This window comes from Nerophis ophidion, linkage group LG17 (assembly GCF_033978795.1).
Source record: "Nerophis ophidion isolate RoL-2023_Sa linkage group LG17, RoL_Noph_v1.0, whole genome shotgun sequence".
NCBI lineage: Eukaryota > Metazoa > Chordata > Actinopteri > Syngnathiformes > Syngnathidae > Nerophis > Nerophis ophidion.
This window is the reverse complement of record NC_084627.1, coordinates 42622519-42646316: the sequence shown is the minus strand read 5'-3', so window position 1 is coordinate 42646316 and position 23798 is coordinate 42622519. Positions and strand designations below refer to the sequence as shown.

At 38.6% G+C, this 23798-nt stretch overlaps 1 protein-coding gene across 1 annotated transcript in view; it reads right to left on the bottom strand.

The window, feature by feature from the left end:
• Positions 1 to 1069: 1069 nt before the first annotated feature.
• Positions 1070 to 23798, bottom strand: part of skor2 (SKI family transcriptional corepressor 2) — a 24102-nt gene continuing 1373 nt past the window's right edge. The window contains exons 2-9 of the mRNA XM_061876990.1: positions 21878 to 23778; positions 19735 to 19789; positions 19543 to 19638; positions 7742 to 7807; positions 4020 to 4118; positions 3862 to 3929; positions 3478 to 3542; positions 1070 to 1991 (exon numbers count right to left, since the gene is read on the bottom strand). Coding sequence (XP_061732974.1) covers positions 3486 to 3542; positions 3862 to 3929; positions 4020 to 4118; positions 7742 to 7807; positions 19543 to 19638; positions 19735 to 19789; positions 21878 to 23764 — 2328 coding nt within the window. The 5' untranslated portion in view covers positions 23765 to 23778 and the 3' untranslated portion in view covers positions 1070 to 1991; positions 3478 to 3485. The remainder of the gene's footprint in view (positions 1992 to 3477; positions 3543 to 3861; positions 3930 to 4019; positions 4119 to 7741; positions 7808 to 19542; positions 19639 to 19734; positions 19790 to 21877; positions 23779 to 23798) is intronic.

Sequence of the window (23798 nt, the reverse complement as noted above, 5' to 3'; positions counted from 1 at the left end):
TTCTACCGCTTATTCCCTTTTGGGGTGGCGGGGGGCGCTGGTGCCTATATCAGCTACAATCGGGCGGAAGGCGGTGTACACCCTGGACAAGTCGCCAGGGCCAACACAGATAGACAAACAAAATTCACACTCACATTCACACACTAGGGCCGATTTAGTGTTGCCAATCAACCTATGCATGTCTTTGGAAGTGTTAGGAAGCCGGAGTACCCGGAGGGAACCCACGCATTCACGGGGAGAACATGCAAACTCCACACAGAAAGATCCCGAGCCTGGGATTGAACCCAGGACTGCAGGACCTTCGTATTTTGAGGCAGACGCACTAACCCCTCTCCCACCGTGAAGTCTTCCAGTCAGTGCTGGATTATTGTATTGTCACATCTTGTTGCTCTTGTCGTTGCTACCTGTCGTGTCGTATCATGTCTTGTCAATGCAGCGTTGTGGTAAGCTACATTTGATCGCGGTTTTTAGCCTTTTGTTCTCTGCTTCCAAGTTTGTTTTCATATTACATGTACGATTTCTGTTTTCTGCTCGATACCTGCTAGCTCCCACGCTAGGCCCCTTTTTGTTTTTGCCAGCTTCCAGGCTAAGCTCCGTTTATTTTTCTAGCTCCCATGCTAGCTCTCTTAGTTTGTTATCCGCCCACGTGCACGTTTTTTGTTGCACCCCTTTGGTTTGTTCTTGATGTAGTATTTTTTATTAAATCGTGTTTTCTCACTCCATGCCTGCCTCCATCTCTGCATCTTAGGGTTCGTCAACAACTAACTCTGACAGTATGCTCTCTATTTGTTTTACTAAATTGTTCTTTTTTTCCCCCAAGTGGAGGAGTTCAAGTACCTTGGGGTCTTGTAAACGAGTGAGGGAAGAGTGGATCGTGAGATCAACCAATGAGTCGATGCAGCGTCTGCAGTGTTGCGGACGCTGGTGAAGTGTCTTGCTCAAGGACACAACAGACGGTTGGTACTAGGTGGGGATTGAACCAGGGACCCTCAGGTTGGTAATTTAATTTAATTTAATTTAATTGTCAGTATTTATTAAAGATTTGCTCAATCAGGAGACCATCCCAGCGTCATGTATAGGCTTTTAATTTACACACACAGTGAATTGTAGCTAACAAGAACATATGCTTTTTAAATACATCTGCAATTTATAATGATAACTTCTTTTCGCGGTAAATGACAACTTTATCCATTTGGTGCAACCTATAAACAAGATGAGGCAGTATTTTTCATTTTCTTTATCAGTTTGACAGCATTTATAATAATAATAATAAATAATAACTCATGGTCAGACCAACAAAACACATTTAGACAGGACAATATGTACACTTTTGTGGATATATTTTACAGTTTCTATAATATATACAGCCGTGATGAACCCCCAGAAGGCGGCATACAGATCATCACCTTTAAATGAAATTGGGTCTTTAAAATATGTTTTTACAAACTGAAAAATGCAGCAAATAAGAAGAGACGGTGGATGATAAATAACAGAGGTAACATTTCTTCTGTGTTGAGGGTGAAAATATTCACAGTAAATAAAGGTTGATATGTTTTCTCTTCTTATCACAGCTACAAAAACAGCAACAACAGCAACTATAATATAGCATTGTGTTGTATTTACAGCACAGCAGGCAGGCCCCAGGATGAAAAAAGTCAAGACTTTCCATCTGTTTACAAAACGAGCGGTCGGGAGCTGGGGAAGTCTGCAGGGCTTCTGTGCTTAGGCTGCTGCCCCCGCGACCCGCAGAAGAAGATGGATGGACAACTTCTCAGGTAGTTCAACTTCAGTGGACAGTTCATGGAGGGCCGTGGACTTTAGGGATTGTGGTCCAGTAAAGTCTTACTGGTGATTTCCACCTGATGTCTTTTTTTTTTTGGTAAGTAAGCAGACCTGTGCAGGAACTCCTGAAAAATGTCTGCATTCTTCTCATTTACTGTGGGACATCTTTTTTATTTGTATTATTGTGGGGTCTTCTTTGATGAAATAGCCTGTGAAGACAAAAAAAATGTACATCAAAAAAATGTCTCATTTTTCTTTTGAGAAAATGGTCATCTACTGCATACAAGTGTCTTTTAATCTGTTTTATTACATGTATATTATATTACCTGTATATTTTATTACCTCAATATTATACTATCATACATCCAAAATATTTTTCTTAAAATACAAATAAATACCTAATTGTATGTTAGCCAAGTTAACCATCAACATGTACATGAAAACTATAATAAAATCAAATGCATGGGCAATTGTGTAATAATATCACTAATATTCATATATATTTATTTATTTATTGTTACAAGCAGCCCTCTGAGGACGGTGACGTGGCCCTCAATGAAAATCTGTTTGAGACCCCTGTTTTAACTCAATATATTGTCTTTATTTGAAAAAAAAAAAAAAAAAAAATAAGGGCAGAAGAAAAAAAAAAAAAATCAAGGGCAGAAGAAAAAATAAAAATACACACACATATATATATATATATATACATATATATATATATATATATATTATCTTCTTTGGGAAGTAAAACATTTTTATAAAGCAAAAATAATAATAATAAAAAATAAATAAATAAAAAAACCTTTATGTATGTATGTATATATATATATATATATATATATATATATATATATAAAGTTTAAATTTTAAATTTTTTTAATAATTTTATTATTAATAATAAAAATAATAAAAACTTTACGTATATATATATATATATATATATATATACATACACATTTCTATATATATATATTTCTATATATATAAGGGTTTTTATTTACTTTTTTATTATTATTATTTTTGTTTTATAAAAAATTGTTTTACTTTCCAAAGAAGATTATATATATATATATATATATATATATATATATATATATATATATATATATATATATATGACACTCCTGCTTTAACTCATTACATGTCATTTATGTGAATTTGAAAAAAAGAAAGAAATATTTATTTGGAAAGTTAAACTATTAACAAAAATAGAGACAAAAATATAATGAGTGAATGAATGAAATGAATGAAATAAGTTTATGAATTAATTAAGTTTATTTGAATGAAATAAGTTTATTTCGGTCATATAATCAACCCTTTTGTGTGATCAGTTTAACCGTACAGATTATACATATTCAACAATAATAAAAATAAATTACACCCTTTAACTCATTAGATTAAATTTATGTGAATTAAGAAGTAATGGCAAATTAAATAAAGGCAATTTGAAAATATATTACCGTCTTTGGGAAGATAAACTTCTCACAATTTGCAAAAAATGTATATATATATATATATATATATATATATATATATATATATATATATATATATATTTATATATATTTATATATGATTAAAAATTGTGAAAATATTACTATAGTAAAAAAGGGTGTTTTTCGATCATTGTATGGATTAAAATGTAAGATCATAATTTCTTAAAGTATGAAACTCATAAAAAAAAAAAGCACTCACCCTTCGGACTACTTATTAAGATGTGAGCTGATCTTGTCTTTTCTAATGATGTTTGCATATGGAATCTGAAGGAGACGACAACAACAACAACAACAGAAGTAATTAATAATAATAGACAGTACATGATGATGTGCACACCAGGGTGTGGAGCAGGTGACAGGACACAAAGACAAATGGTGTGTGTCAGTCAGCTGCTGTGATGATGGATTCAGACGCTGCACAGGAAGTCGTCACCCGTGAAAGACAAACTAGCAGCAATTGTGTGTTTCATGCGGACGCACAAATAAGCAAAAACAGTCCGCTCTGTTGCTTTTTTACGAACCCACAATAGCACCATCGTAACATTTCGAAGTGTTGTTGCAGTCCGTGTTATTCTTCTCTTACCATCTGCAACTGCTGCACCATCTCTTCCCTGTAGGCCAGCTCTCTTTTCATCTGGTCTTGGAAATTATCTACAAGGAATCGTACAGAAAAAAAAAATATTAACCAATGTGAAAAGTGCAACAAATAAATCAATAATGAGAAGAAGGAAAGGAACTAACGGAAGACAGGAAATGGGGAAGTGCCCTTCAGAGCATGAAACTCTTGCTCCAGTCTCCTCCGGAAGTCAATCTGCTCCAACAAAACCTTCTGGAGCTCCTCTGGAGGAAGCAAAGACAAGAAGCAAAATGATTACTAAAATGCTAAATATTCTAAATCGGGGGGTTTCAACGCCCATATTTTGTGGGCCGTGCAGCTAAGAGTGAAATAAATGATAGTGTCAAGCTTGCCCCTGACAGTTTGTCTATGTTTTAGTTTTTTCCTCTGCATTTGTCTGTTTCCTGTTTAGTATTTCCTGTCTTTTAGTTCCTGTCAAGTGCTCTTAATTTCTCAGCTTCCTGTCTCGTTCCCTGAGTGCTGTGTTCTCCTTCCGCTGCGGCTGATTGATATCTGGCCACACCTGTTGCCAATCAGCCCGCTCCTATTTGTACCTCCTTTGTCTTGTGTCAGTTGCTGGATCATTGTATTGTGTTGTCATTTGTATTGTCGTTGCCTCATGTCATACTTGTGTCTTTGCTACCTGTCGCGTCTGGCATCATTTCAGCTATTACCCGTCGTGCTACATCTTGTCCTGTTCGTCGTAGCGGTAAGCTGTTTTTGTTAGCCATAGCTATTTCCAGTTTTTTTGTTTGTTATTCTCTAGCTTCCATGCTAAAGTTCCTTTTTGTTTCTTGTTAGCTTCTATGCTAAAGGCCTTTTGTTCTTTATCCGCCCACGTGCACGCTTTTGGTTTGAACCCTTTGTTTGGTTTCGTCTTAGTATTTATATTAAAATTATGTTTGCTCACTCCATGCCTGCCTCCATCTCTGCATCTTGGGGTTCGTCATCAAATAACTCTGACAGATAGAAAGCACTAGGGCGTGTCCCACGATTCAATTCAACATCGATTCTTGCGGTCATGATTCGATGCAAAATCGATTTATTTTTTTCAATTCAACACAATTCCCGATTTAAAAACGATTTTTTTCCCGATTTGAAAGGATTCTCTATTCATTCAATTCATAAGATTTCAGCCGGATTTACACCAGTCTGCTGACATGCAAGCAGAGTAGTAGATTTTTGTAAAAAGCTTTTATAATTGTAAAGGACAATGTTGCAATCCGCTTCCCGATCACATCTTTTGTCTGTTTTTTGAGTCCTTTTGTTTTTTTTAATTGTTTGGACTCTTCCGGTGCTAAGTTTGTATGTTCATTTTCTGTTTTTGTTACCATGGTTCTTAGGGGTGTTGGAAAAAATTGATTCGAATACGAATCGAATCGAATACGTTGTGCGATTCAGAATCGATTCACATTTTAAAAAATCGATTTTTTTTTTATTTTTAATTTTATTTTTTTTATCAATCCAACAAAACAATTTGAATCGCTATTCTCACGTTGTGCGATTCAGAATCGATTCTCATTTTTTTAAAAATCAAATTTTTTATTTTATTTTTTTTTCAATCCAACAAAACAATACACAGCAATACAATAACAATGCAATCCAATTCCAAAACCAAACCTGACCCAGCAACACTCAGAACTGCAATAAAGACACAAACCAGACACAGAACAAGCCAAAAGTAGTGAAACAAAAATGAATATTATCAACAACAGTATCAATATTAGTTATAATTTCAGCATGGCAGTGATTAAAAATCCCTCATTGACATTATCATTAGGCATTTATAAAAATAAAAATAAAGTGTCACAGTGGCTTACACTTGCATGGCATCTCATAAGCTTGACAACACACTGTGTCCAATGTTTTCACAAAGATCAAATAAATCATATTTTTGGTTCGTTTAATAGTTAAAACAAATTTACATTATTGCAATCAGTTGATAAAACATTGTCCTTTACAATTATAAAAGTAAAAAAAAAAAATCTACTACTCTGCCAGCATGTCAGCAGACTGGGGTAGATCCTGCTGAAATCCTATGTATTGAATGAATACAGAATTGTTTTGAATCGGAAAAATATCGTTTTTGAATCAAGAATCGAATCGTGGGACACCCCAAGATTCCCAGCCCTAATGGTTCCTCATTTGTTCCACCTGCCATGCCGTTTAACACACACCTGAGGGCAATTGTTACTTTAGTATTTAAGCCTGAAATCTACCTCAGTTCGTCCTTAGTTCGTCACTTGCTATACGCAAAAATTATTTTAATTTTTTTAAATTTTTTTAATTTGTATTTTTATGAAATTTTTTATTTTTATTTTATCTTTGTGAAAACATTGGACACAGTGTGTTGTCAAGCTTATGATATGCGATGCAAGTGTAAGCCACTGTGACACTTTTGTTTTATTTTTATTTATTTATTTTATGTATTTATTTATTTATTTATTTAAAAAAAATATATATTATTATTTTATTATTTTTGTAATTTTTTTTAATTTTTTTAATTTGTATTTTTATTTAATTTTTTATTTTTATTTTATATTTGTGAAAATATTGGACACAGTGTGTTGTCAAGCTTAGGAGATGCAAGTGTAAGCCACTGTGACACTTTTGTTTTATTTTTATTTATTAATTTTATTTATTTATTTATATATTTATTCATCTATTTTTTAAATTGTTTTATTATTATTTTATTATTTGTATTATTTTTTTTTTAATTATTTTAATTTTTTAAAAAAAAATTTATTTGTATTTTTATTTAATTTTTTTATTTTTATTTTATCTTTGTGAAAACATTGGACACAGTGTGTTGTCAAGCTTAGGAGATGCGATGCAAGTGTAAGCCACTGTGACACTATTGTTCTTTTTTTTATTTTTATAAATGTCTAATGATAATGTCAGGGATTTTTAATCACTGCTATGCAAAAATTATAACTAATATTGATGCTGTTGTTGATAATATTCATTTTTGTTTCACTACTTTTGGTTTGTTCTGTGTCGTGTTTGTGTCTCCTCTCAGTTGCTCTGTTTATTGCAGTTCTGAGTGTTGCTGGGTCAGGTTTGGTTTTGGAATTATTGGATTGCATTGTTATGATATTGCTGTGTATTGTTTTGTTGGATTGAAAAAAAATAAATAAATAAATACATTTTTGATTTTTAAAAAATGAGAATCGATTCTGAATCGCACAATCGCGATTCAAATTCGAAACGTTTTTTTTCCCACTCCCCTAGAAAGTACACAAACTGGCATGGCGTAGTGGTTACAGCGGCCGGCCTGAAACCAGAGGGTTGCAGGTTCGCCTCCCACCTATTGACATCCAAAAAATCGCTGCCGTTGTGTCCTTGGGCAGGACACTTCACCCTTTACCCCCGGTGCCGCTCACACCGGTGAATGAATGATGTTCGGAGGGGCCGTAGGCGCAAACTGGCAGCCACGTTTCCGTCAGTCTACCCCAGGGCAGCTGTGGCTACAGATGTAGCTTACCACCACCAGGTGTGAATAAATGTTGAGTCTCACTTCTCTGTGAGCGCTTTGAGTGTTTAGAAAAGCGCGATATAAATCTAAGTTATTTTTTTTTACACAAGTGCAGACAACGCAAAGAGCAACTTCCTGTAAGCAAGCGGAAACTCAACATTGTCAAAATATAACATTTTTACATTCAAATTGACTTTTATAACAATTTGCTTCTAGCTTTGATTGATTAGCTTTTTTAGTCTCAATCATTGCACAGTACAGTACATATTCCGTACAATTGACCACTAAATGGTAACACCCCAATAAGTTTTTCAACTTGTTTAAGTCGGGGTCCAGGTTAATTAATTCATGGTAAATGAAGTTGTTGTCTACCTTTCTCCATGTTCTCCACGTCCTTCTTTAGCGTGACAGGAGAAGCGGCTCCCTGACTTTGATCTCCTGAAGACATAAATACAGTTTTACATGAATTAATATCCAACAATGTGAGTCATGGAAGAGGTGTCAGGAGCTGGAGGTTGAAATCTGAGTGTGGAGTAGGGGGGATGACATATTAGGTCAGGGGTGTCCAAAGTGTGGCCCCGGGGGCCATTTGCGGCCCGCAGGTAATCGTTTACTGGCCCGCCACACATTCTGCAAAAATTGCAAAATTGATGCTATTGCAAAAATAAAAATAAAAACATATAAAAAAGGTGGAATGAGGTGAAATCTACTGAGAAAAATTGGCAATGTTGACACAAAGCTGCCATGCAGGAAGTTTTTTTTTCCTTTTGTCTTTATTTTCTTTTTTTTCCATTGCTCAAAAAAAAGGACAAAAAAAATCTGTTATAATGAATTATTACTTACTTATTACAGCAAAATTAGCCACTGAAGGAGGCCAAACCAATTACATTACGCCGTTCAGTATTTAAATCAGCCTTAGGCAGTATTACTAAATTGAATTAATATAATATCCGGTGGAAGGCGGGGTACACCCTGGACAAGTCACCACCCCATGCCAGACCAACACAACATCCACACCCTCTAGAGCAGGCGTGTCCAAAGTGCAGCCATTTGCGGCCTGCAGATAATCCTTTACCGGCCCGCCACACATTCTGCAAAAATTGCAAAATTGATAGATAAGATTGCAAAAATTAAAAAAAAAACATTTTAAAAAAGTGGAATGAGGTGAAATCTAATGAGAAAAAACAGCAATGTTGACACAAAAATGCCATGTAGACAGTTTCCCACCCCCCCTTTTTTCTTTATTTTCTATTTTTATCCATTGCTAAAAAAAAAAAAGGACAAAAAAATCTGTTATAATGAATTATTACTTAAAAGTTATCACTTTGAAATGTTTTATGTGGAAAAAAATATTGCATATGTTGTGTGGCTGCCATATAAAAACATCAAAATTATGAGCGGGGAACCTTTTGGCCCGCAAATATATTTAGTAGGATTTTATTTATCTTTTTACTGTGATTAGTGGCAATGTTGACACAAAGCTGCCATGCAGGCTGGTTTTTTTTTTTAACTTTTGTCTTTATTTTCTTTTTTTTCCATTGCTCAAAAAAAAAGGACAAAAATAATCTATGTTGTAATGAATTATTACTTAAAAATTATCACTTTGAAATGTTTTATGTGGATAAAAATATTGCATATGTTGCGTGATTGCCATATAAAAGCATCAAAGTTTTGACGAAAGAGCGTAAAAGAAACAAAATAATAGTTCAAACTTAAAATCGACAGATGTATCGGAAGTTGGTCTTGAAATTTAAGTGTTAAAAGAAAAAAAAAAAACTAATAAAAATGCATCACTTTATGAGTGGGGAACCTTTCGGATCTCAAATATATTTAGTAGGATTTTATTTATCTTTTCACTGTGATTACTCAGAAATATTAAATAATTAAAATCAATGGTGTCCTGCATTATTAATTTTTGAGGGCTTTAATTGCTAAATGAAGGAACTCTCCTGAAGATATCAATAAAGTACTATCCATCTATCTAAATACTGCATATTTCAGTTTTACTATAAAAAACAAAGTTTTCTTTGACAGAAAAGGCATAAAACCTTTTTTTGTTTGACTTTATATCAACCTCAAGTTGATATAGAGATTTACTGTAAGCATTAAATAAAAAAATAAAAAATAACTATTTGACTTATTTTTAACATTTTAGTGACTGAGACCCTCTATGCTCCCCAGGAGCCCTAAGGATTGAAAATGAAAAATATCAAAATGATCCCAGCATGCTTAAATTTTTCCGTGTGCAGCCCTCTGTGGAAAAAGTTTGGACACCCCTGTTTTAAGTGAACACTCATATGGACCCCACGTCCGGCTCAAAGTCAGCTGGAATAGAGTCCAGCTCACCCAGGAACCCAATAAGTGATACAGAACATTAAAAAGATGGACATTGCCCTCCCAATTGATCAGTGTCTGCTTGAGTTGTGAGCAGTAATTCAAGATGTGGCCTGTAGGTGTCAGTGCATCCTCAGGAACACAAATAACTTTTCAACGTTGTGGTCATTAAAATAAAAAAAACATTAGGGGGCTTTGATGAATTAAAAAGAGCAAAAGTTGCAGTGGGGATGATATCAAAGTTTGAAAACATTGAGGCAATTTTATTTTTGCTCTTCTTTTGAATGACTGGAAATTGTCAGATTTTTTTAGACTGAAAATGAGGCCAGACCATGCAGTATTAGGACGATACCATGATGATATTTTGCAATATATAAGCAGGGGCGTCACAGACAATACACATTTTGCATGTATTTCTTTGTGGTGTTCTTCAACTGTGTGTTTTTTTTTAAAGGGTTTTATAAATAAAGTTGGTATGGTATTTAGCAAAATGAAGAAAGACTACACCTGGACCTCCATAACAAACATGCAACTTTGTTAATTCCAGCAGTAGAGCCAACATGCAACACAAACATCATCTAAACTCACATTTAAACATTCACATTCACCGACAAGTTCTACCAAGGATGAGGTGATAGAAAAAAAGGTAAATATACGATGAATCGATCTGTGGCAGCATGGGAGAAAGTTAAGGTAAAATGTTGCTTCTCATTGCACTCGTCGTGTTTGGAGGAAGAAGAATACTGAGTTGCATCCCAAGAACACCATACCTACAGCGAAGCATGGGGGTGGAAACATCATACTTTGGGGCTGTTTTTCTGCTACGGGGACAGGACGATTGATCCGTTCTTTAGCCCAAAAGCATGATGTTTCCACCCCCATGCTTCACAGTAGGTATGGTGTTCTTGGGATGCAACTCAGTATTCTTCTTCCTCCAAACACGACGAGTTGAGTTTATACCAAAAAGTTCTATTTTGGTTTCATCTGACCACATGACATTCTCCTAATCCTCTTCTGTATCATCCCTGTATCCATTTTGGTATAAACTCAACTCGTCGTGTTTGGAGGAAGAAAAATACTGAGTTGCATCCCAAGAACACCATACCTACTGTAAAGCATGGGGGTGGAAACATAGTGCTTTGGGGCTGTTTTTCTGCTACGGGTACAGGACGATTGATCCGTTCTTTAGCCCAAAAGCATGATGTTTCCACCTCCATGCTTCACAGTAGGTATGGTGTTCTTGGGATGCAACTAAGTATTCTTCTTCCTCCAAACACAACGAGTTGAGTTTATACCAAAAAATTCTATTTTGGTTTCATCTGTCCACAAGACATTCTCCCAATCCTCTGCTGTATCATCCATGTATCCATTTTGGTATAAACTCAAGTCGTCGTGTTTGGAGAAAGAAGAATACTGAGTTGCATCCCAAGAACACCATACTTACTGTGAAGCATGGGGGTGGAAACATCATACTTTGGGGCTGTTTTTCTGCTACGGGGACAGGACGATTGATCCGTTCTTTAGCCCAAAAGCATGATGTTTCCACCCCCATGCTTCACAGTAGGTATGGTGTTCTTGGGATGCAACTCAGTATTCTTCTTCCTCCAAACACGACGAGTTGAGTTTATACCAAAAAGTTCTATTTTGGTTTCATCTGACCACATGACATTCTCCTAATCCTCTTCTGTATCATCCCTGTATCCATTTTGGTATAAACTCAACTCGTCGTGTTTGGAGGAAGAAGAATACTGAGTTGCATCCCAAGAACACCATACTTACTGTGAAGCATGGGGGTGGAAACATAGTGCTTTGGGGCTGTTTTTCTGCTACGGGGACAGGACGATTGATCCGTTCTTTAGCCCAAAAGCATGATGTTTCCACCTCCATGCTTCACAGTAGGTGTGGTGTTCTTGGGATGCAACTAAGTATTCTTCTTCCTCCAAACACAACGAGTTGAGTTTATACCAAAAAATTCTATTTTGGTTTCATCTGTCCACAAGACATTCTCCCAATCCTCTGCTGTATCATCCATGTATCCATTTTGGTATAAACTCAACTTGTCGTGTTTGGAGGAAGAAGAATACTGAGTTGCATCCCAAGAACACCATACCTACTGTGAAGCATAGGGGTGGAAACATAGTGCTTTGGGGCTGTTTTTCTGCTACGGGTACAGGACGATTGATCCGTTCTTTAGCCCAAAAGCATGATGTTTCCACCTCCATGCTTCACAGTAGGTGTGGTGTTCTTGGGATGCAACTAAGTATTCTTCTTCCTCCAAACACAACGAGTTGAGTTTATACCAAAAAATTCTATTTTGGTTTCATCTGTCCACAAGACATTCTCCCAATCCTCTGCTGTATCATCCATGTATCCATTTTGGTATAAACTCAACTCGTCGTGTTTGGCGGAAGAAGAATACTGAGTTGCATCCCAAGAACACCATAACTACTGTGAAGCATGGGGGTGGAAACATAATGCTTTGGGGCTGTTTTTCTGCTAAGGGGACAGGACGATTGATCCGTGTTAAGGAAAGAATGAATGGGGCCATGTATCGTGAGATTTTGAGCCAAAACCTCCTTCCACATTCTGTCTCTCACAGTTGAAGTGTACCTATGATGAAAATTACAGACCTCTGTCATCATTTTAAGTGGGTGAACTTGCACAATCGGTGGCTGACCAAATACTTTTTTGTATTATGTGTGTTTGTGTGGGGAGGGGGGGCAACGTTGGGTGTGGGCCCCCAGAATGTGGTGCTCCGCCCCTGCTTGAAGAAGACAGACATTAGATGTTTGTTCCACACGACAATATCGGAGGCCACTAAGAAAAAAAGTGCACGTCACGGCTGTGTTTGTGATAATGAAGCAGTCTCCTAAACCCTCCTATGCTCTTTTCTCTCATCTGGAGCAGAGAGTTTCTCCTTCTCTCTCCTCTCTCTGTCTCATTTGACAAGCACATTTGCAGACAGTGCCCGAGGATAACAACCTCGTTTGACAGTCAATTAACCGTGAATAGTCAAAGCCAAAGCGGTTTGCATTACATAAATGGAAAATTAGATTATTTTTTTTTCTCTCTCTCTCTCTCTCTCTCCGTGGAAACAGAGAGAGAGTTTAAAGACAGTGGAGGTGTGTGTGTGTGTGTGTGTGTGTGGGGCGGGGGGTCCTCAAAGGAGTCGGGCCTTCTAATCACGTCGAGCTTCGCCAGCGCCCTGGGAGACGTTTGGCAATCAGGGGGAAAGGTGGTCTCATTTAATTTGTTTCGTGTAATTTTTGGAAATACATTCCACATTATGTGCGGGGATCATTACGGCGTGTGTGCGTGAGATATAAACGTCGGCACAGATGTCATAAAGCACTTTTAATGTCTTCCTGACAGATATAAAAAGGCAATAAGCCGTGATCTTTTTCAAACAGCAAGGCTTTTTTTTTTTTCCCTCCTCCTAAGCACCGAGGAAGGAGGAAAAAAAAAAAAAAGGCAATTATGTCTGCGGCGATATCGGAGCTGCTGATGTTTCCTTCTTGAACTATAACGGCCCCCTGGAGAGCCCAGGACTCGGCGACAACTCGGCGACGAGGCCCCGTTTACACTAACATTAAACAATTGTGGTATTTCTATACAGCAAAGACAGTATGTGATAGTCTGTGGTGCAATTTGTTCAATTGATAATGGAGACGTCAAAGAAGAATGCTGTAGGTGGAATGCGGTGGATTGCAGCTGCCTTTAGCAACCGAAACACAGTGTTTCTTTGTTTGTTTGTTTAAATAGGTTAAAATCCAATCTGCACTTTGTTAGAATATATAACAAATTGGACCAAACTATATTTCTAACAAAGACAAATCATTATTTCTTCTAGATTTTCCAGAACAAAAATTTTAAAAGAATTTCAAAAGACTTTGAAATAAGATTTAAACTCAATTCTAAAGATTTTCTAAATTTGCCAGAATACTTTTTTTGAATTTTAATCATAATAGGTTTGAAGAAATATTTCACGAATATTCTTCGTCGAAAAAATTGTCTTTGTGAAAGTTATAAGAAGCAAAGTAAAAAAATAAATGAATTTATTTAAACAAGTGAAGACCAAGTCTTTAAAATATTTTCTTGGATTTTCAAATTCTATTTGAGTTTTGTCTCTCTTAGAATTAAAAGTGTTGAGCAAAGCGAGCTGTGATGAGGTGGGGACTTGCCCAGGGTGTACCCCGCCTTCCGCCCGACTGTAGCTGAGATAGGCGCCAGCGCCCCCCGCCACCCTAAAAGGGAATAAGCGGTAGGAAATGGATGGATGGATGGAGCAAACCGAGACCAGCTTGCTAGTAAATAAATACAATTGAAAAAATAGAGGCAGCTCACTGGTAAGTGCTGCTATTTGAGCTATTTTTAGAACAGGCCAGCGGGCGACTCATCTGGTCCTTACGGGCTACCTGGTGCCCGCGTTGGTGACCTCTGCTGTACAGGAAACCATCAAAATGGAAGGGCGCCGCAAGAAAGACAGGAACAAATTTTTCCCAGTGGAAAGTTGCACAATCTAATAGAAGTACAGGCAGGCCGATACAGAGATCCATCATCGACAAGGTAATAACGGTATCGGATTGATAATTCTTGTTAACTTTCACAAATATGTATCTTTTTATTGTGTTGTTTACATTATTTAAGACGGTCCTCCCTCGCCACATTGCGATTCAAATATTGCGGATTCACATTACCTCGGATTTCTTTTTAGGAATACTGCATGATATTATTGTTGACAATATTCAGGCATAGAAATGGCTTTTTGAAGTTGGACTATTAATGGTCCAGGAATGTTGGCCGCCAATCAGAGAGCGCTGTTCCATATTGCACTTGAAGTGAAGTGAATTATATTTATATAGCGCTTTTCTCAAGTGACTCAAAGCGCTTTACATGGTGACACCCAATATCTAAGTTACATTTAAACCAGTGTGGGTGGCACTGGGAGCAGGTGGGTAAAGTGTCTTGCCCAAGGACACAACGGCAGTAACTAGGATGGCACAAGCGGGAATCGAACCTGCAACCCTCAAGTTGCTGGCACGGCCACTCTACCAACCGGTTGACTAATCTTTTACCGACATATTATAGAGTTAACAATAACAATCTATAGATAAAGATGTCAGGAAAGTCATTTGCTCGGTATGATCATACCCATTTGGAACTGGGGTCACCAACACGGTGCCCGCGGGCACCAGGTCGCCCGTAAGGACCAGATGAGTCGCCCGCTGGCCTGTTCTAAAAATAGCTCAAATAGCAGCACTTACAAGTGAGCTGCCTCTATTTTTTCAATTTTATTTATTTACTAGCAAGCTGGTCTCGGTTTGCTCGACATTTTTAATTCTAAGAGAGACAAAACTCAAAGAGAATTTGAAAATCCAAGAAAATATTTTAAAGACTTGGTCTTTACTTGTTTAAATAAATGCATTTATTTTTTTACTTTGCTTCTTATAACTTTCAAAAAGACAATTTTAGAGAAAAAAATACAACCTTAAAAATGATTTTAGGATTTTTAAACACATATATCTTTTTACCTTTTAAATTCCTTCCTCTTCTTTCCTGACAATTTAAATCAAAGTTCAAGTAATTTTTTTTGTATTATTATTGTAAGGAATAATAAATACATTTTAATTTAATTCTTCATTTTAGCTTCTGTTTTTTCGACAAAGAATATTTGTGAAATATTTCTTCAAACCTATTATGGTTAAAAGTAAAAAAAAATATTCCGGCAAATCTAAAAAATCTGTAGAGTCAAATTTAAATCTTATTTCAGAATATTTGGAATTTCTTTTAAACTTTTTGTTCTGGAAAATTTAGAAGAAATAATGATTTGTCTTTAAAAATATAGCTTGGTCCAATTTGTTATATATTCTAACAAAGTGCAGATTGGATTCTGACCTATTTAAAACATGTCATCAAAATTCTAAAAATAATCTTAATCAGGAAAATTTACTAATGATGTTCCATAAATTCTTTTTTTTATTTTTTTGAAAAAGATTCGAATTAGCTAGTTTTTCTCTTTGTTTTTTCGGTTGAATTTAGAATTTTAAAGAGTCGAAATTGAAGATAAACTATGTTTCAAAATTAAATTTTCATTTTTTTCCTGTTTTCTCCTCTTTTAAACCCTTCAATTAAGTGTTTTTTTAATCATTTATTCTCTACAAAAAACCTTCCGTAAAAGGAAAAAAAATGTATGACGGAATGACAGACAGAATACCCATTTTTTTAATGTATATATATTTATTTATTAAAGGTAAATTGAGCAAATTGGCTATTTCTGGCAATTTATTTAAGTGTGTATCAAACTGGTAGCCCTTTGCATTAATCAGTACCCAAGAATTAGCTCTTGGTTTCAAAAAGGTTGGTGACCCCTGATTTAGAAGCATTCTGAAAATGTTAACAGCACACATGCAAGTGAATGAAGCGCATACTTAGTCAACAGACATACATGTCACACTAAGAGTGGCCGTGAAAACACTGTCATAAACATGTGCCATATAGTGAAACCACTCTAAACAACAATGACAAACACATTTCGGGAGAATGTTTGCAGCACAGCACAACACAACGGAACAAATTCCCAGAATTCCCTGCAGCACAGCAAGTATATTGGTGTTGTTTCATACATAGATGGCTTTGGTCATGTTAAAACCCATATTTTGAAAGTTTTTTATTCTCTACCTATGAAGATATTCCATTTATGATTAATAATTCCTATTTTGCGTAAATTAATGTACCATAATCTGGTACATTGATACCACAACATTGATTTATGTATTGTTGAATAATAGTTTTTTTGGTTTTTGCAATATAATCTTGGTTGGGGGGAAAATGCAAAGGGTTTTGAATGAGAGACAATTGTAGGTTTTGCTCTCATTTACTTATTTTTGAAGTATTGATTTCGATCAATTGTGTATTTTCAACCTTTTTTCAGTGATGTACCCCCTGTCAACATTTTTTTAATTCAAGTACCCCCTAATCAGAGCAAAGCATTTTTGGTTGAAAAAAAGGGATAAAGAAGTAAAATACAGCACTATGTCATCAGTTTCTGATTTATTAAATTGTAAAACAGTGCAAAATATTGCTCATTTGTAGTGGTCTTTCTTGAACTATTTGAAAAAAAAAAAAAGATGTAAAAATAACTAAAAACTTGTTGAAAAATAACATATGGGGATTGTAATAGAGATCTATCTGGATTCATGAACTTAATTCTAAACATTTCTTCACAAAAAAAGAAATCTTTAACATCAATGTTTATGGAACATGTCCACAAAAAATCTATTTGTCAGCATTGAATATTGCATTGTTCTATTTCTTTTCACAGTTTACGAACTTATTCATATTTTGTTGAGGTATTATTCAATAAATATATTTATAAAGGATTTTTGAATTGTTGCTATTTTAAAAAAAATTTAGCATACCTTCAAGTACCCCCAGGGGTACGCGTACCCCCATTTGAGAACCACTGGTGTATTATAACAGGGAAAATTAAGTACTTTTTTGTTGAAATTGTTTTTAAATTGTTAGATTGCTTACAAATACTGTAGGTTTGTTAAAAAAAAAAAAAAAGTGTGATTAATGTGATTTAAAAAAGTAATCAGAACTAAGAAAAAATATTTCCTTTTTTTTTTGCCTAACATCTTTAAGTTGTGTTATATTCTATTCACACTCATAATCAAACAATTTAAAACAAATGATTTTGAAAAATTCCATGTGTTGGTATCAGCCCTGTAGACCAGTGGTTCTCAAATGGGGGTACGCGTACCCCTGGGGGTACTTGAAGGTATGCCAAGGGGTACGTGAGATTTTTTTTTTTTTAATATTTTAAAAAAATAGCAACAATAGTGAAGTGAAGTGAATTATATTTATATAGCGCTTTTTCTCTAGTGACTCAAAGCGCTTTACATAGTGAAACCCAATATCTAAGTTACATTTAAACCAGTGTGGGTGGCACTGGGAGCAGGTGGGTAAAGTGTCTTGCCCAAGGACACAACGGCAGTGACTAGGTTGGCAGAAGTGAGAATCGAACCTGCAACCCTCAAGTTGCTGGCACGGCCACTCTACCAATCGAGCTAAACCGCCCACTATTCAAAAATCCTTTATAAAAATATTTATTTTCATAAATATGAATGTAAACTGTGAAGAAAAAAATACAACAATGCAATATTCAGTGTTGACAACTAGATTTTTTGTGGACATGTTCCATAAATATTGATGTTAAAGATTTCTTTTTTTGTGAAGAAATTTTTAGAATTAAGTTGATGAATCCAGATAGATCTCTATTACAATCCCCAAAGAGGGCACTTTAAGTTGATGATTACTTCTATGTGTAGAAAAATCTTTATTTATAATTGAATCACTTGTTTATTTTTCAACACGTTTTTAGTTACTTTTATAACTTTTTTTCCAAGTAGTTCAAGAAAGACCACTACAAATGAGCAATATTTTGCACTGTTATACAATTTAATCAATCAGAAACTGATGACATAGTCCTGTATTTTACTTCTTTATCTCTTTTTTACAACAAAAAATGCTTTGCTCTGATTAGGGGGTACTTGATCTAAAAAAAAATTCACAGGCGGTACATCACTGGAAAAAGGTTGAGAACCTTTTTCAGCAGCTTCTCTATTTTCATGGATCCATCCATCCCTCCATCCATCCATTTTCTAACGCTTATTGGTATACCGATAGATATACAACATTCACACACGAGGGCCAATCCCCAGGTGCATGTTTTTGGAGGTGGGAGGAAGCCGGAGAGTATCCGGAGGGGGGGTGACACACATGCAAACTCCACACAGAAAGATCCCGAGCCCAGGATTGAACCCAGGACTACTCAAGACCTTCGTATTGTGGAAGCAGATGCACTAACCCCTCTTCCACCGTGCTGCACACCATTTACCATTTTGGATGGAAATTATGTGCGATGTCCATCCATCCATCCATTTTTTTACCGCTTATTCCCTTTCGGGGTCGCGGGGGGCGCTGGCGCCTATCTCAGCTACAATCGGGCGGAAGGCAGGGTACACCCTGGACAAGCAGATCTCATTTTAGAACTGCTTGTTTCCGTCACACTACTTCAGTTGCTTTGAAAAAAATATTTGCTCTAATTAAGGGGTATCCATCCATCCATTTTCTACCGCTTATTCGGGGTACATCACTGAAAAAAGGTTGAGAACCACTGCTGTAGACCATGCAGGCGACTTGGTATCGGATCAATGCCCACAGTCGGCCAGTTAAAGATGTCGGGGTTAATAACAACAGCAAAATATGTCTTCTATGTTGCACGATTGCGCCAGGTAAAATTCCTAGTTTGTGAACCCGTTCTCAAACAACGGCAATAAAAACTCTTCTGATTCTGAAAAATGTATGAAAGAAGACTAAAAAGGCATAAAGTAATGACAGAAGGCTGACATTTTACTACCATTAACTAATAAATACACACATTTTCTTTTTACGTACAACACAAAGCTTTGTTTTTAGGTTGTTTTTTTTAAAACTTTTTGACTTGGTACAAAAAGTTTGGACGTACCTAAAAATTTTGATTCACATTTCCTGAAATATATTCATTTCCAGATACAATTGTGATAGTTGTTTTTTAGTTTTTTTTAGTTGTGAAAACATGCATCCGAGAGGGTTGAAACAATGTAAAAAAGACCATAATAATAATAATAGTAATAATATAATGCATTCACTCATTCACACTTTGGTGCCCTGAAGGCCTAACAAGATTTGGTAAAATCCGATTAAAGTCTTGTAAAATTGACAAATAAATGATTGAATTGATTTAATCCCAACATTGCTTGACATTATTTAGAAAAGTGAAAAATGGCAAAACCCACCTGAGCTTTCCCTCCAGTAGTCCGGCGCTGACGTCTCGGTGTCTGCTCCGAAGAAGCCGTTCTGCTCTTTGTTGTCCTCCGCCGTTTGTTGAGCGGCTGTCATAAAAGCACCAAACAGAGGACATTTTTAGAATTCTAATGATGACATATTATTATTCTCAATATGAAAGAAAAATGACTTATACAACTCACCTGAAATGTCTTTGGTTGCGTAGGCGGGTAGTCCTTCATTTCTGTTTTTGTCCACCTGGGGATCACATTTATAAGCAATTAGTGACAACATTTCTCTTTGTTTACTTTTTGCGATACTTGTCAAAATAATGCATGGAGACTAAGAGGTTATTAATGCAAGTGTCAACAAGTTCAAGAGGAGACTTGTCAAACACGGTCACTAAAGTTTATTCTAGTGGGGATCAGAGTTTTTGGAGTCCTAGTATTCTAGTGGGGATCAGAGTAATTGGAGTCCTAGTATTCTAGTAGGGATCAGAGTTTTTGGAGTCCTAGTATTCTAGTGGGGATCAGTGTGTTTGGAGTCTTAGTATTCTAGTAGGGATCAGAGTGTTTGGAGTCCTAGTATTCTAGTGGGGATCAGTGTGTTTGGAGTCTTAGTATTTTAGTGGGGATCAGAGTGTTTGGAGACCTAGCATTTTAGTGGGGACCAGTGTGTTTGGAGTCCTAGTATTCTAGTGGGGATCAGAGTGTTTGGAGTCCTAGTATTTTAGTGGGGATCAGAATAATTGGAGTCCTAGTATTCTAGTAGGGATCAGAGTGTTTGGAATCCCAGTATTTTAGTGGGGATCAGAATAATTGGAGTCCTCGTATTCTAGTAGGGAACAGAGTGTTTGGAATCGTAGTATTTTAGTGGGGATCAGCGTGTTTGGAGTCGTAGTATTCTAGTGGGGATCAGAATAATTGGAGTCCTAGTATTCTAGTAGGGATCAAAGTGTTTGGAGTCTTAGTATTCTAGTAGGGATCAGAATAATTGGAGTCCTAGTATTCTGGTAGGGAACAGAGTGTTTGGAATCCTAGTATTTTAGTGGGGATCAGAGTGTTTGGAGTCCTAGTATTCTAGTAGGGATCAGGGTGTTTGGAGTCCTAGTATTCTAGTGGGGATCAGTGTGTTTGGAGTCCTAGTATTTTAGTGGGGATCAGAGTGTTTGGAGTCCTAGTATTCTAGTAGGGATCAGGGTGTTTGGAGTCCTAGTGTTCTAGAAGGGATCAGAGTGTTTGGAGTCCTAGTATTCCAGAAGGGATCAGAGTGTTTGGAGTCCTAGTATTCTAGTGGGGATCAGAGTGTTTGGAGTCTTAGTATTCTAGAAGGGATCAGAGTGTTTGGAGTCCTAGTGTTCTAGTAGGGATCTGAATGTTTGGAGTCCTAGTACTTTAGTCGAGATCAGAGTGTTTGGAGTCTTACTATTCTAGTGGGGATCAAAGTGTTTCGAGTCTTAGTATTCTAGTGGGGATCAAAGTGTTTGGAGTCTTAGTATTCTAGAAGGGATCAGAGTATTTGGAGTCCTAGTATTCTAGTGGGGATCAGAGTGTTTGGAGTCATAGTATTTTAGTAGGGATCAGAGTGTTTGGAGTCCTAGTGTTCTAGTAGGGATCTGAATGTTTGGAGTCCTAGTATTTTAGTCGGGATCAGAGTGTTTGGAGTCCTAGTAGTCTAGAAGGGATCAGAGTGTTTGAAGTCTTAGTATTCTAGAAGGGATCAGAGTGTTTGGAGTCTTAGTATTCTAGAAGGGATCAGAGTGTTTAGAGTCCTAGTATTCTAGAAGGGATCAGAGTGTTTAGAGTCCTAGTATTCTAGAAGGGATCAGAGTGTTTAGAGTCCTAGTATTCTAGAAGGGATCAAAGTGTTTAGAGTCCTAGTATTCTAGAAGGAATCAGAGTGTTTGGAGTCCTAGTATTCTAGAAGGGATCAGAGTGTTTAGAGTCCTAGTATTCTAGAAGGGATCAAAGTGTTTAGAGTCCTAGTATTCTAGAAGGGATCAGAGTGTTTAGAGTCCTAGTATTCTAGAAGGGATCAAAGTGTTTAGAGTCCTAGTATTCTAGAAGGGATCAGAGTGTTTAGAGTCCTAGTATTCTAGAAGGGATCAGAGTGTTTAGAGTCCTAGTATTCTAGAAGGGATCAGAGTGTTTAGAGTCCTAGTATTCTAGAAGGGATCAGAGTGTTTAGAGTCCTAGTATTCTAGAAGGGATCAGAGTGTTTAGAGTCCTAGTATTCTAGAAGGGATCAGAGTGTTTGGAGTCCCGGCGCTCCTGTCAGATCTCATCACTGCCTGCTGCTGCACCATTTCAATAATAATGAGCTGATGTGGCCTGCGGGCATATTTACGTTTTTGAAAGCCGGCTCTTCTCTGTGAGGCGGCGTGGAGCTGGAGAGCGGCAGGCTGGCGGGCGAGGAGGCGGGCAGGCTGGGGGACTCCAAGCGGATGGGGTCCACAAGGGAGGGAGGGGAAGCACTCCCCCTCGCTTTCCCCCTCTCCTCCCCGCCGCTGTTGCTCACCGCCGGCAGGAACAAGTTAGTTTGAGTCTGAGTGGGGCGGCCGGCGAAGACCCCCTCGTCCTCTTCGTCGTCCTGCTTGGAGGACTCCACGTCCACCTCGCCGTCCTCCTCGCTGTCCCCTCCCTCGGCTTCCCCGCTCTCGCTGGCGTAGCTGCAGCTGCTGCCGGGCGAGAGCCGCGAGTGGCGGTCCGAGCCGGCCGCCATGACCCCGAGCTCTTCGTCGGCGTTGACGTGAAGCTTCGCCATGTTCTCTGCGTCCTTGACGACGGGACGGAACGCCGAGCCGTAGCTGGGCTTCCTGGCTTGAAGACCGGGGTTTTCCAGGAGTTTAAGCCAGCTCTCGGAGGTCACGGGCCGCAGGTCAGGGGTCACCATGGTGCAGTCGGGATCGAAAAGGCCGGATCTTGATGCGGCGCTCCCGTTGCTGGGGGTCATGTTTGTGTTGAGGGCGTTTCCGTTGCCGGGCTCGGACGAGTCGGAGAGATCCAGGAAGGCCTGCCTGAGGGAGGGGTTGTCTGCCAGGGAGGAGAGGCTGGGCTGGGGTTGCAGGTAGGTGGGCACCGGGATGCCCCCCGCTGCCCTCGGGGGCCAAAACATGCAGAAGGGAGGGTAAAAAGTGTCCTTCCGTCCGGGCCACAAAAGACCCGACAACCCTGTGCCTTTGTGCCCGGTTGTGACGTCGCCGTCCTCCTTCTTCTGTTGGCACAGGCCGAAGGCGGGGAAGGGGTACGGGGAGGGGAAGAGCGACGTGGGGGGGAACTTTTGGAGCATCCCGAAGCCTTTGCTGGGCACGGGGATGACGGGGTAGCGCGGCGTTTTACGGGGGGACAAACCGCCTCCGTCCAAGTCCTCTTCGTCGTCAAAGTGGGCCCGTTTCTGAGGACCGAGGTCGCCGGCCATCATGTGAGGGCCGGGAAGCGTCTTCAAGGACGAACAATGACTGGAGGAAGGCAACGCCCTCTTCCGACTGCCGCCGTTAAACATGGCCTTCACGTCCTCCCAGGCGTAGACCAACTCGTCGGCCGGGTGTTTGTCGCTGAGTTTGAGGTGCCGCCGCCAGGAGTTGAAGTTGGCGGCGTCCGGCTGGGTGTATTTGGCGTCCGGCGTGCGGTGGGAGTGGAAGATGAACTTGTTGGGGGAGAAGTACATGTTGCAGAAGGAGCACTTGATGCACTTGGCCCGGGAGCTGTTGTAGCGGGCGGGGATGAAGTTACCGCGGCAACCCCAGGCGCACTCGTGCGTCACGTCGAAGGCGAAGTTGTCGGGCAGTTTGGGCGGCATGTTCTCGCCCAGGAAAGACTTGCACAGGCGCTCGGCCTCGCGTTTGGTGATCATGCCGCAGCGCCGCGAGGAGATGGGCATGGCGCCCGCGCGGCGGAGGATCTCCAACTGCACGGGCGTGCACTGGACGCAGGTGATGCCCAGCGCCACGCGGCGGTTGTGGATCTCGTTGTAGCTGTAGTTCTTCAGCAGCGTGTTGGAGATCTGCGCCAGGCAAAGCCTCTCGATGTTGTCGATGACCAGCGAGACGATGGGCACGCCGTACAGGACGACCTGGCCCACCTGGTTGGGTTTGAGGGGCGAGGACGAGGGCGAGGATAAGGAAGATGAAGAGAGATGGTGGGCGGGCCTGGGCGGAGTCAGCGCTTCCTGCGGGTAGGCGCCGGCGGGGCTCGTCATGATGATGTCGCTGTTGGAAAGGTGAGACTTGTCCATGCTGGCGGAACAACCTGCAGACACAAAGGAGGGA